This window comes from Phalacrocorax aristotelis, chromosome 9, assembly GCF_949628215.1.
Source record: "Phalacrocorax aristotelis chromosome 9, bGulAri2.1, whole genome shotgun sequence".
NCBI classification, from domain to species: domain Eukaryota; kingdom Metazoa; phylum Chordata; class Aves; order Suliformes; family Phalacrocoracidae; genus Phalacrocorax; species Phalacrocorax aristotelis.
The window spans coordinates 18,806,108-18,820,893 of record NC_134284.1 but is presented as its reverse complement, the minus strand read 5'-3'; the positions used below and the strand labels follow the sequence as shown (position 1 = coordinate 18,820,893).

The window sequence follows — 14,786 nt, the reverse complement described above, 5'->3', positions numbered from 1 at the left end:
GAAGTATGGTATTCTGTATTGAAAAGTCAGTGGCAGTGCTCTAATATTTTCCAGTGCAGAAGAGGATGCTGTTTTTTTTTAAATTCATCTTGTTGCAATGGTTCTCACAGCACCGAGTGCCATAAAACCAAAGGGGAAAACAATACATTTTTTCTACTGTTTGTTTTTAAACATGTTTTAATAACTTTTTTTGGCAGCTAGTGGCTTATGATTCTGTTGCTTTTAAGGTTATTCATGAACTGATCACAATCAGGATTATGACTGGTCTACTACCTGGGTGCTGTACTTAGTCGCTCCCTTTGTCAGAAAGAGCCCTAGCTGGAAAAGAGTCTTTGAGAGAGGGCAAAGTACTCCAGAAAGGTAGTGTCTCTTCCCCACGTTTTTGATAGCATCATTTTATATGAAACAGAGGAGGGGGATTTCTTTGCAGCATATCAGAGTTTATTTAATATCCAGTCAGTAAAGTAATGGAGATTTTTTTTCTTTTTAATTTTTTTGAAGTGTAAACTATTAGCTGAAACATAAATCAGGACTGTTCAGACATCACTTGTTTGTGACCATCCCCTACTTGCTCCTGCTTTTGTGCTGTTGCATGTCTTTTGGCTTGTTCCATGTGTGGAGTCCCATCCACAAGCAAAGTGAGTCAGGCTTTGAAACCGACCTGCACCGACATTACTTTGATAGTCATAATTTTAAATTATCTGTCAGTTGGCTTTATCATCTTTTGCACTGAAGCAGGATCACACCTCTGTGGCTTCTAAGACTGCTTCAATTTGTTTTTACAGGAATGGAATAACAAACTGCCGGATGCGGACAGAAAGCGAACAGTCCTGTGGCTCTCCAGTTGTTAGCGGTGACCCAAAGGAGGATCACAACTACAGCAGTGCCAAATCTTCCAACCACAGGAGCACATCACCTGCCAGTGACTCCGTTTCCTCTTCCTCTGCTGATGACCAGTATGAATTTGCAACTAAAGGTAGCCAAGCCAGCAGTGAAGGAAGTGAAGTTAGCTTCCAGAGCCACGAGAGCCATAGTGAAACAGAAGAGGAGGACAAAAAGCAAAATCAGAAGGAGACCAAGGATTCTTTAGCTGACAGTGGATATGCATCCCAGCACAAGAAAAGGCAACATTTAATGAAGGTGAAAAAAGTACCAAGTGACACACTGCCTCTTAAAAAGAGACGTACAGAAAAGCCCCCTGAGAGTGATGATGAGGAGATGAAAGAAGCAGCAGGATCGCTCCTGCATTTAGCAGGAATTCGATCCTGTTTGAACAACATCACCAATCGGACGGCAAAGGGGCAGAAAGAGCAAAAGGAAACCACAAAAAATTAGAACAAATCAATGATTTGTTTGAACTTAACAAAGTTTTGTTTCAGCACGTCAGGTGAATTCTAATGATTTGTGGCAATATCAGCAATTTTTTCCTTTTTTGATTTTCTTTCTATTTGTTTTTGTTTTGTTTCTTTCTTTTTCTTTTTTTTTTTTTTTTGGACCCTTAAGATTTTTATTTTTAAAGGAGATTGAAGCCATAGAACTCATACTGACACTCAGCTAATTTACAAAAGCTTTTCATTACCTGAAGACAAAAAATTAACAAAAAAAAAGCCAAAATCGCCATTGCTTTCTCCGGCTTGTCAAAAATGCATGGTTGAATACTCAGTGACATCAACATTAATGTGATGGGAGTAAAATTGGGCACTTGGAAATCCCTCTTACGCTAGAAGAGCTGTGCATAATTTAGTAATCATTCAGGCCTGGCCCTTAAGAATTCTTTTTAATGGCCTTACGATTGGGTTAGAAGTGAATGTGAATAAAGAGATATGGGGGAAAGAGGAGGCACGTACTTCTCAACACCAAACCAAGAACCATCTAGTGGCACTTGGATACATTGTGCCATAGAAGTCTTTGGACAGCCACTGGTGGCAACTGTGCAAACCGTAATGCACTTTTAGTGCTTCACGTACTATATGTGGCTCATAATGTGAAGACTGATAATTTTAAGTTTGGGGAAATTTGAACTATGTATGCAATGGGTTTCAGTGAAATAACGAGAAGAAATCGGGGGAGGGGGCACTGCTAGTAGCATCATTAATCATTGGATTCTGTCTTCTATATTAAATTAAAAGAATGTTCAAAAAGCCATAAGCCCGAAGATTGGCACTGCGTGCAAAAAATAATAGTAATAGGGAAAAATAAGCTATGTCTTCTAAACTGCCTGAGTGAAAAGCAATCAAGTCTAAGAAATTACAGTAGATACTAAGGATGGAAATACATCAGAATCTTTTTCTGTGGATCAAATCCTTGATCTAACTGGGGAAACAAAGCTACAAAACCTACCATTAGTACTATCTTGTATTAAAAAAAAATAAAGGAAAGCATATCGGTGAACAGTAAAATTCAGAAGTTCAACAAAAGAGCTCCTACACTGCCCTCAGAAATGAGTGTGCAGTTACCGTCAGTCAGGATTCATCTGTGCAAAAATGACAACAGATTTCCAGATTCAACCAGCGTAGCCAGCAGAAGAAATTTGATCCACATTGCATGGATTCCTTTTGGGAGGGGGGAAATACAAAAAGCAAACAATTTTTTTTATTCAAAGATGACAAAGTTCTTGTAAGGTAAATAATGTATTTAGCATGAAGCATGAATTATTTTCATATAAATATAGAAAATAGAGAAAAAGGCTATGCCTCTAATTTTTAAGCCCTTAGGCTTAGAGTTTGGGTTTTTTTGGGGGTTTTATTTTTTGTTTGTTTTGTTTTGTTTTTGTTTTGGTTCTTTTTTGTTGTTGTTGGGGTTTTTTTGAAGCAGGTGTTTAAGGTTTAACCTTCTTCAGGGACAAACACTGACTGTTGGGGAACTTATTCTGCAATATTAAAAAATAAAATCTTCATGCTCTGGTAGGGCTTGGATGGTTGAATTATACTGCCTTGTCTGCACATTCAGCCCCCCTCTCCCTACTTCTGTTTAAAAAAAAAAAAAAGAAAAAAAAAAAGAAAAAAAGAAAAAGTGTGTCCTTTCTTCGTCTGTACATGTGTAACATGACGCAATAATCTGAGGGCAAATTTAGTAGTGAGTGTGTATGACAGAATCAAGAGAATAATGGGAGGCTAATTGAGGAAAACTCTCTGATTTGATTCAGGAGTAAGTAGACAAGAAAATAGCTTTGCTAATTTACCATGAGAAAATGAAGTTAGTAAAGAGCCTTACTGATGTGTCCAGAGAAAAACCAGTGTTACAGAGAGTGTGATTCAGGTATAGTGCTACTCTCCTGGTAATGGCGACTGTTAGACTGGAGATCCCTACAGCAGAGGGAAGCTGTGAAATAAATAAGACAGTCTCTCTCACCTGGATTCATGAATTTGGCATGAAAACTTCTACACTTAGAATATCCTAGAGGCAAGAAGAAAATCCCAGGAACCAACCACTTAACAGAACAAAATGGTCTGTTTCTTAAAAAGAATAGAGGTTTATATTTATCCCTAACAACTGTGTCGGACAGCAGTTTCACCAAGACAGATGTAGTTTATGAGAAGTGAGTTAGAGAAGGGTTTGACTTCCCACTCAGTGGAGTGAACTAAAAATTGCATTTGGAGATGCTTGTGTTGTGTGTTCACTTAGGAAGTGGAAGGACTGAAGGGCAGGCTGGTCTGGACCTGTCGCTGTGCTCCACAAGCATTTTGTCTTGTAAAGAACAGGGCCGCGCTGGAGGCAGCACAGCAAAATGGTGCTTCTCTTCCCGTCCCACCCACCTTGTCCTGGGATCCGGGAGCTGCCTGACAGCTGCCGGAGCCCAGCACAACAGCCAGCTATGCAGATAGGAAGGAGAGAGCCAAGGATGGTGCAAGGAACGGCTCTGCGCTCCTTGCAGTTTGCTGGAGCTGATGCATGCAGGGTTGATCCCAGCGTTAGTTAAGTCAGGAGTACATGGATACTAATTTTTGTTGGCTGCCTGCAGCCCTTAAAATGAAGTTGGAGAAAACAGGAAGGACAGGTCCCTTGGCCAGGTAGCACAGAGATGAATGAGCCATAGCTTTTCCCTTGTGTGATTGGACTGGGATAATTGGCTTCTTCCCAGATCCACGCTCCCTGCAGCCAGAGTCCGCAGGCAGTGAACCACACAACCCCTGCACAAGAAAACTTGGTCCTTCATCATTTTATGGACTTTGGGGGGAGTAATTTGAAATATAAAATACTACAGTATCAGTTTGCCACCACCTTTGCTCATTAATGCACAGTTGTACCAGCTCTAGAGTGGTTTAATATTTATCAGAAGGCAACGATGAAAAGTGAAATTCAGTAGTAGAAGATACACTCAAACCATGGCTCAGCCATCTCTGTCCTCCAGAGGAAGTGATGAGGTTGTGTGCTGGTGGCCAGATTCTGTCCACAGTCATGACACTAATTCTAGAGCATCTTCACTGATTGCAGCGTGTCAGTGCAAATGAGATAAGTATTTGCTGAACAACACGTACTATTCATTAATGTGGACTCTTGGTGGCTAAATATATAATTACCACTAGTATTACTCACCTTAGAAAACAGTCATTTTGCATAAATATCTAATTAGGCAGGTTATCTTTACATATATATTAAGTATATATATAATCTATTTAAGACTTCAAGAACTCCTTTATATACTTGCTGGTAAGCCTAAAATGTTGGCAAGCATCTATTTTCATGTAAAATGTGTTGCTCCTAGTCCGATCTGCTAAGGAGGTGTTATTCAGTAGGAGTTTACAAAGTTATGTTCAGGAACCAGCAGTTTGGCTGAGGGCTAATGCCATCAACAGGTTATTTATGGAGTTTAAAACCAACTTGTCCTTATTGACCCTTACTCTGACTATTGATGAGAAATACATCATTTGGATTTGTATAAAATACTTAAGAGACACCTTTTAAACCATTTTTGTGCCTGGCTGACAATGGCACCTTTTCTCAGAACTGGTTCGACTCCACCAGAGAAATTCTCTTTTTACAAGAATTGAGACCGATTTGTTTTCCAAAAAATGTAAGGTCAGCTTTTCAATCCAGTTGTGTCTACTTTGACTATGTCATGCCAAAATGGAGTGGTAATTGCACTGTATTACGAACTCTCTCACTTGCCAGACGTGATGGTTTGGTTTTGCTTGTTTGCTTTCCTTATTAAGCCATTTTGGGGTGAGAAGTTGTCAAATCTCTAACTTTCCATTTTCCTCACTCTATCAGTATTGCCAAATAGCATTTCTCCAAGACAGGTGGGGGCTAGGGGAATCCCAGTAGGTCAGCAAGCATTCAGTGGTGAGTTTCACATAGGTGAGATTCACATAGGTCGCCGGACTTCATGGTGGGTTCCTTTGGAATATGCCTTTCATAGCAAGAAGCTCTTGCAGGCCAGAGCCAATGCCACAAGGAGATTTCACCAGCATCTGCAGGGAGGTGAAATCTGCCAGTCGTGCTTGCGTTCTGCAAGCAATTGGATGTCCTACTGCATTTTGATGCAGATATTGTCTGCATTTAAGAATTCAAGCACAGGCCTTGCACAGCTTTAATGTATCACCCCATAGCTGTTTCTGAAAGCAGTTCGATGCTGATCTTCTGGCAAAACCAGCAGTAGTTCTACAGAGATCATGGGATTTTAGAGCTGAAAAGCCTGGTGTGGGAGCAAGGAGACGCATAGGACTAGAGAGCTGTCTTGTGACTGTGACTGTGACTCTCCTCTCTGGCAATTCAGTCAAGGTCCATATTCTGGCTCCTCTCGTAACTTAACGGGAGAAGGGAATCCCAAAGGAGGTGCATTGGCTCCTGGTGTTTGAATTACTGTCTACCTTTGGAGAAGACACAGAGAAACTCTGGGGGCTGCATTTTTCACTGGAGTGAGGCAGTGTTGCATCAACATACTCTAGCAGAGAATGAAATCCTAAATTATACACCAAATGGCACCAGGGATAAAATGACCAAAACAACACTGAGTCCTGTTTTCTTGGTAGCCACAATTGATTTTCACTGAGATTTGGGCTCCCAAATCATCTTAAAGATATACATAGGTACAAGCTGAGCTTTTTCAGAACCTGAGGTGTCATCTCCGTTGTAGTCAGTGGAGCTATAGACACCCAGGAGCTCCTGGAAATCTTGTGTGTTTCACTATTATTACTATCATTATTATTACCATTTTTCCTTGAATCTGGCCCTAGGCATTTTCAAAAGCATTTCTCTCCCATGCTCCAGGATCAGAATAAAACTATTGAGAGAATGCATTTCCAATTTCAGATGCAATGCGATTGACTTCACTTCATGGAGAATGCAAACCCAGCTCCTTCAGGTGTGTCTGAATAGCTACTACTGCCTGAATAGCTCATTGGCATACTTTATAGGAAATATTTTGAAATGTTTTCTTGACTTTGCCACCAAAAGAGCATTTGAACCATACATCCTCTTGATTGTAACAGAATATCAGTGTTGACCGTCTGACCAGTTAAGTTTTAGTAGTGTTCTTCACAGCCCTCCAGTAATATATCAAACACTGTTATGCACATAATGCAGCACTGTGATCTAATTTAAATAATACTTTTTTATTATTTATACTACTCTATGTAATATACATCAACACTTTGCTATATAACCTAAGTGATAACCCTCTTCTTAGTTACCTGCCAAACTTTGAATTTCTGTTTGGTTTATATTGCAGTTAGCACAGTTACCAAGTTGTAATGGTGTCTCTTTTCCTTTGAAATGGGATGTGTAAGTCAGACTATACATTTTGTGTGTTTCTGTTTCGAGCTGGAGTTTATAAGGATTTACACACAACATTCAGTGTTCTGTATAAATCTGCATACATTTGTGAATTCATCTGTTAATCCCCTTTTATTTAGAAAGTATTAATTGATGGTGGTTTATTAGGGGGTTTTGCATTTTTATTTTTAGTACTGGTTATTCTTGAATTAAGCAGAGACTTGTCAGCTGGGTTGCTTTATCTTTGATCATGTACATGACCTTATAATTCTTCCACAGTTCAGCAAACAAGTACTACCTTCACTGACCAAAAAAAAGATGTCTCAACCTAATGTGTCTATGGTGCTGTATTTTGCTGGTATACATTTAAAACCAGAAATAATTTAAAGGTCACTTTTGAGTTGTTCTAATAAGTAGCCTTTCCTGGTTTTGGGAGTTTGAGTTTTGTTTTGTTTTAGCATTGAAACAAGGTATATTTATCTGAAGCTATGTAATGGTTTTCTACTGTATCATATTTCCTTTTGCAAAGAGGGGGAAATCAACCTGATGTAACATCCTTTCACCCTTTCAGGCAATGGAAGGGGGTTTTGTTTCACTCTTTTATTTTCAGTTGATTTCATTGGGCTTTGGATCAGGCCAGCAGTTACGAGAGCTCATTATCTGAGGGTTTAAGGGATAAATGACAACTTGCGCTGGCCCTCAGTGCTAGAAGGGATTTTACTGGATGCTAAAATTATGTGCTGGATTATGGGATAGCTGATCATCTAGAAAGGGGAATCTTTTTCACTTGTTTACTCTGGCCTGAAATCCCAACACTTTCTTTTTTTTTTGTTCAGATGACATTGAACTTCAGCACATTTTTAAGTTGCTAGAGCATTGTACATTTCCTGAGTATGTGTGGGGGACAACAATTGAAAGTCATGCCTGTATTTGATAACCAGTTCCATGCCTGCATCATTCACACTCACTACTTAAAACTGCCATGATGTAAAATGTTGGGGGGAATGATTTGTGTGTGTATGAAAAAGCATTATGGACTTGTACATTTTTTTTATACTCTGATCTGTAATTTCTGAAATATTTTCTTTTACAGAAAAAAGTGATAAAGCAATCAAAAGACCAAGAGATTTAGTATTAATGCTTAAGGGTCACAGGACCTTAACTGGCCAATAAGTTAATTTAGTATGGTGATAAGCCAATTTTTTTTCCTGTACTTGGCATCTGAAACTGCCAAATTCATCAATATTAAAATACGAACTGTGATGGGGAATGAACAGTGATGTTAAGTTGTATTTGTGTTTACCTAAATGAGCAGTCCGAAGGCAAGTGCAATCAGCTGATCTTTAGGAAATATGAAAATGTTGATTTAGAGGCATACTTGCATTTTACATTTTCTTGATGTGTAATCATATTGCCAAAGACAAACTATTTCATCAATTACTATTGTAAATAACACTTTCCCAAAACCTACCATAAAGTTTCTGTGATGTATTGTCTTCCAGTTGCAATAAAAATTACTGAGTTGCATCAATTGACCAATTGTAGTTGTGTGAATATTGGCTTCAAGATGTGCCCTGATATGAAGGAGGAACAACAGTGATTTTTTTACAAATTAATTCCTTCATTACTAAATAGTTCCAACCACCATGGAACGTTACCTGTGTCTTCACTGCAGTAGATATCAGCTCATGTTCATTTGCAGTCATTTGCAAATGGCGAGACATACTAAACTGCTGTCAAGTTAGGGCAGGATCTTCCTTTTTCATCAGTTCTGCAGCCTGGAAACAAAGCCAATTTCACTGAGAATTTTTTTTTTTTTTAATTAGCAACAATCAGATGAGATTCAGTAATAAGACATGTATAACAGTGTGTATATATATAACATCCTGAAAAACATTGCTTTCTAACCTTTGCATCAACCCTCCCCAGGCTTTATTCTGGTTTCTGCAGCACCAGAAGTCTTAATTCTTTTGCCACGTTACTCCTTTACCTTGCAGTGTGAAGGGACTGTTCGCAGGAGGAAATCCTGCAGAGCTGAGAGCTTCAAAGCTAGTTGCCTAAACTGACTCAATCTATAACCACCTAGGAGGTATCCTGCTCTTCAGGTACTTGGAACTTCTCCTGGTCACCTTTGGGTGCTGCAAGAAGCAGTAATGCTCTTTGTTCACTGGTGCTAAAATCTTTTTCCCGTTCAGGCTGTGTAGATCCAGCAATCCAACCTAAGTCTAGAGTTGAAGAAAATAGTGCAAAAGTCATCTCTTCAGAGAGTGAATAATAGAGGGTATAAAAAATGGTAGTTGCCGCATAGCTTTCTCCAAATAAACTGAATAGTAAAATCTTATAAATAAAATCATTCCTCAAACAGTGTGGTTTGAAAGTGTTCTATGAACAGCCTTATGTATCTATAGATTAAACTTTTTAAAGGATTGAGAAGAAAAAAAGCCCCCTTGTTCTTCTGTCAAACTAAAATCTTTCTCACACCTGGTTTGAGATGCTGCTGAAGCGGGGGAGAATGGTTTCTCAGCTTTACAACGAGAATTTATGGCTGCTGAAGCTGGACCTGCAGCTGGCCCAGAGCTATAAACGCATACCCTCAGCTGTCTTGATGCCATTCTGAGCAGTTGGTATTGGAGACCACCACAGTAGGCATCTGAGGGACAAGATGGATGTAAACAGGTCCTGGGAGGAGTGGGGCAGAAGAAACAAGCGTCTGAGATATAAACAAAGGAATGTAAAAATGCCCAACCCCAGCATCTGACCAGGCAATTGATACGTCAATGAATTGCCTCAGAAAGTTTCAGTTTGTAACCTATCCTCAGAGTCTGATGCTGCTGTAATGGAACAAAGAGGTGAAAAAAAAAAAAACTTGGCCAAGGAGACAAGATGAGGGGAGGCTGGTGAGAAGGAAAAAACACTTAACTGTACTCTGGACCGTCTTCCTCTAATGGATCCTCCATCCCATCTGCTGCCAGTGAAGCAAGTATCGCACAGCACGGTCTATGGATGGATCCATACTGACGTGTAGAGGACCAGGGAGACCCGCAGACTTCACAGAAAATGTTTTAGTCTTTATATGCAAACCAGCAAGCTTGCCAAGAGACTGCTCTTGGGCTTGTTTCAGCATAGGGCATTACAAGAGGGCCTTAAATGGTTTAGATCAGGCTATTTGAGATACTTCGAATCCCACTTGTGCTACAGGCTTTTTGTGTAACCTTGCAATTTGCCTGCCATGGGCAAAACAGTCTCAGGTTTCGAGTTTTACTTCATTGCCAATTAACACAGACTTCTGATCGCTCATTTGGGTATTTAGAAAGGACACAAATGACCAACCAAATATATATAAACACCTGTCCTACCTCTTCTCCAGCCTCAGTGCCCTCATTTCTACCATGGGTTATGTTCACTTTGTCAAAATGCCTCTGGCAAGCCTTTGGGCAGCATGAGCAGTTGAAGCGAGTACCAGCTCTTTGTGATGCTCTTTGGCACTTGCTGTTTGTCTTGCTGCTTCGGACATACTCAATGCCTCTGCTGCTCTTTCTCCAGCATGGGCATCCCTGCTCCAGCATGGGTGTCCCACAGGCTGCAGTCGCTCCAGGGCACACAGACCCCTTTAGACATCAAGTGGGTCTCCAGCAGCCCTCTGTTTCCTGGTTCCTTTATTACACAGCCCTGAGGAGGAATACCCCCCGCTCCTCTGACTGCCCACAGTGGTGGCACCCAGCAGGTTCCTCCTTGTTCTTGACCTCAGCCCTCAGCTGGCTGGAACCAGCTGTGACCAGCTCAGGGTGGCTCCCAGCTGGCTTCCACAGAGGCAGTGCTACCACCCTTTGCTGAACTCTGCTCTCTCCTGGGCACTGCAGCACCCCAGTCCCTCAGCACCTCAGCCATGGTGGCGGCAGTATTCGGCCCACTCAGGGCCTGCCCTGGCCCTGAGAATCCCAGGCGCGTAGGCGCCATGGCTGTGCTCTGGGACGGAGCCCTTGGGGGCCGCATGGGGCAGGGGGAGAGCAGCAGCCTGCCCTCGTGGCTGAGGTGCCCACCCTGGTGTGGGCACCCACCCCGGGGCAGCTGCCTCTGTGCTCCTGGTCTTCCTCACTGTGTAGAAATAGATGTGGTTGTGTAAGTGTGTGGTTGTGTAAGTAAGTGTGTAACGCAAGGGACTATGAGCTTTTACATTGCAAATCTTGGCTACAGAAGTCCAAACAGCCCAGGTCGACCAGGCAGGGCGCTGCCCACTGAGTCGGCAGAGCTACCGCACGTCCCCATCCAGACGCCCCTGCAGGCTCCTCACTGACGTGAGCTGCTGCGTGGCAGGAGGCACCAGGCTTTGGGACCCAAATAAGAGCAAGCAAAGCAGAACTCACCTGGTCAGGACTCGCAGGAGAAACCGTGGTCCCCAGGCTTGCTTGCAGGTAAATGTACCTAATGGGTGTCTTGCACAAAATGGGTACACACAAAATGCCTAAGTCTGTGTGGCCTCCATGTTAAATGCCTTTCTTTACACAACAGCTGTTCCTGTGGTCTCCCCTGCAAAAAGGCTGCATTTGACCCTTCTGCTCACGTGTGCATGCTGTCTGGTGAAGTTGCCTAGAAAGAAAGAAGCGTGTAAACAATGATAAAAGGCTTTGTTCTATGTACGCCAGATCCTGTATCATGCCACGAATTCAAATAACAATGATTTCTGTGATGTCTGCTTCTTAAAGAAATATTATAAAGCAATAAATCTTCAGCTTTAACACAGTGTGTTGATTTGACTGGGCACATTCAATCCACACAGATAATTAAAGAGTTTTCAAACTTCATTGTAAAATACAGATGATTAACAATGGTGAGAAACTCCATGGAAAACTTTCTACAACAAACACCTGTCAGAATTAATAACAAACATACACTCTGTTTTTAATCTTACACTCTTTGACATAATTTTGATTGCCTATAAATCTGCAGGTTTTTTTATATTTCTATTTGCATTAGGATTGCTTGCCACTTCATATTAGATCAGCAGTGCTGCTATTCACCGTGGTGTAAGAAATCAAATGATGATTGTGTATATATGGCAATCTAAGCATTACAGTGCAGGAGACTGCAAACATGAAATTGTAAAATCTCTGCTTATCGTCATAAGCAATGCTCTCTCCAGGTCTTTAATGACAATCAATTTCTAGAGGCTTTTTCCAAATAACTGTCATTGAAAACAACAGCGTCTTTTTTGGTAGCTTGGTCTTGAAATGCAGTATCTTCCTGCTGCTGAGACACAACTTCTTGTTATCTGTCTGTTTTTCAATCAGTTAGACAATATGAAAAGATAGTGCGGGCATTTGTCTTCTCCTGTTTTTTAAAATGAATGTTAGTACTTCAAAAAATAGGAGGAAAACACTCTCGCTAGATGCACCTTAGGAGTCAGAAGCTGTGCATGAGGGACACCCTGTAAGTCAGCTGCATATTGTTGGATGACGCAGCAGATTCCTCCTGAGCTGACATTGCCATATGTACACACCCAGTCTTAAAAAACAAATGGCTTATTGGCAAAATATCAAAGGAAAAGTAGGATAGTTAGAATGACAATGGAGCAGTTGATGACATAACTGCTTTGCCCCTAATTAGGGCAGGCAAACAGAGAGCCTTTTAAAGTAATACAGTCTCCTCTCATTCCTTTGCAGCTTTGTTTTCACATCTCTAAAATACGTACCAGTCTGTGATGCAGGGACCTGATTTTAATCATCATCTTACATAATCTCTGCAATCACAGTAAAGAGCAGTGCTGTTCAGTGATTTTAAAAACAGCTTTATTCTGCTATCAGCATACTAATTAATTCACTTGCTTATTCCAATCGAGTTCATTCACCATCCCAGTTACAGAAGCCACGCTACCTGGGGTGTAATCAAATACAACCGGCTTTGCGTAATACAGTATTGTAAGAAGCAGATCATCAGTCAGGGGGAGAGACCCCACTCCTGTTCAGGGTGGCCACCATCTGCTACCTCCTCCTGGCGCAGCAGTGGGGAGGAGCTGTGCCCGCAGTGAGACCTCGCTGGTGATCCACAAGGCAAAAAAAAAAAAAAAAAAACTGGATTTGGGAAATACTGTCTAAAAGGCTACAAACAGCTTTCAGGTAGCCATTTTGAACTGCTGAGCTTTGCAAGCAAGGTGGGGGGAAGGGAAGGGAAAGTAAGGGTAGCTCCTGCTGGCTGCCAAGGAGGAAAAGGTGATAACACAAGAGGTTCCTGATGCTGCCTGTGGCATCCAGGAACCATGGGGAAAAGCCTGGGCAGGAAGCCCTACCAGAAATGTGTGCTTGGCGTCTGACATAGGAAGCCACCATGGCTTTGTCCCTGCTAGCACTTTTGTCTCTTAAGGCCGTCTCCCTTACCACTTTTTAAAGCACTTTGCCTACTCCAAAGCATCGTGGCTGCCTGTTCTGTGCCACCCCTGCCACCATTCCAGCGCTGCGGCTGCTCCCAGCCACCTGGGGCCCAGCTGCCTTGTGTGACTTCCTCACCCAGGTACCAAAGTTGTATGATTTTTTAAAAACTGCCTGGAGGGCTTTCTGGCTAAACGCTGTTACCTCCAGTGGGCTGGATGGAGAGCGATGAATGCTGATGTGAGTGAGAACAAAATCACAGCCTTGAAATTATTCCACTTGTTAAATGACTTGGAAGAGAATTATCAACCCATTCCTGGGTACTGCATGAGGATACATCTCTGCTGCTGAGAAGTCACGTCTCCATGCTCCTTTCTTCTTCCTCACTATTGTGTCTTGCTTTGTTCTGGGCAATTGAACCCTATCCAAGGTGGTGGCAGGCTGACGACCTCAAACACAAAATCTGAGTTCTAAGTACCGTTTGCCATTTTTTCTTATCTCTGTTTTTACAGCTATTTGCAAAGAGAGCCCTCTGACTTAACCCGGTGTCTAACCTCTTAGAGAGGTCTCACCTTACACGGGCATTGTTTGCGTTAGTAAGCTGGAGCGTAAACAAATGTGAAAACAGGAGACTGCTTAAATGTGGTGAACAAGAAGCCTAATTGCTTGGGCATTTAGTGCTCCCACACAGACGGTAGCTGTTTCCTTGCCCTGCTGCTTTACCACTCCCTTCAAATGAGGCTGCAGTAAAATTAATAGTCTGTGACAGTGTATCTAACTGGAAGCAAATCAGTCACCTCCATCATGCTGGTAATATCATCTCCATCGACAGTAGTGTTTACAGTGACTGGAGGGATCATATGGGGACCCCAGTCTAGGACAAGTCACAAGTCAAGAAGTAGGGACTGGGCATGGCCAAGTAGCTATGAGTCACTGGGCTTCAAAGCCTCCGTTGGGTGGCCTGTTTTAGGGTTAAGTAGCAGTGGCAAAAAAAAAAAAAGGATTAATTATTTACAAGAGTTGGGAGATTTTATTTTTTTTTAAGCAATTCATCTTGAAACAGCCAAGTAATAACTTGTGCCTGGCTGTGTTTGCAAGGTAGAATTATAATCATTTCTGGTTCAGGGTTCAGGGGCAGAAGAAAAGATTATTTGCTCAAAGGCAGGCAAAGCTTGTATCCCTTCGAGTGCCTCTAGTTGTTTATTCATGCAGACTGTAAATGCCACTAAAATACATGAGCGCTCACCAGGAGGACAACTGTCTGATGTGTATAAAAATAAAAAGACAAACATATTTCATTTTAGAAAGAAGACATGTTACGACAACATAAGATTTTGAGAAAAAATGAGAAGCTTGAAAGTGGCTGCCAAAGGAAGGGGTGGGCTGCCAGAAGGATTAGTCCCTCAGAAGTTTTTCACTAGGGCATGGCCAGGGTTTGTCAGATGAGCCTTAGCCCACTCCTAATGTTAAGGTTAGGGTTAGGAGGGAGAAAAAGCCTGCAGCCCCAGTACGAGTCAGGCTGCCAAAGGGAAGGGGTATGTTGCCAAGACAGAAATTTTTCATGGGACCCAGGGCTGGGATTCTGGGGCAAAGGTTCAGTCCACACTTAGGTAGGGAGATGGACAGAGCCTGGAGCGGCGGTAGGAGTGGGGCTGCAAGGGTCTGCCAAGGGAATGGGTAATCAGCTGAGAGGGTCCTCCCCTGACAACC

The 14,786-nt window shown here is 42.0% G+C and overlaps 1 protein-coding gene across 7 annotated transcripts in view; it reads left to right on the top strand.

The window, feature by feature from the left end:
• FOXN3 (forkhead box N3) overlaps positions 1-8,249 on the top strand; it is a 219,328-nt gene extending 211,079 nt beyond the window's left edge. For all 7 annotated transcript variants that reach the window (XM_075103695.1, XM_075103690.1, XM_075103696.1 and 4 more), the window contains one exon: positions 786-8,249. In XM_075103695.1, coding sequence (XP_074959796.1) covers positions 786-1,335 — 550 coding nt within the window. In that variant the 3' untranslated portion in view covers positions 1,336-8,249. The remainder of the gene's footprint in view (positions 1-785) is intronic.
• Positions 8,250-14,786: the final 6,537 nt, after the last annotated feature.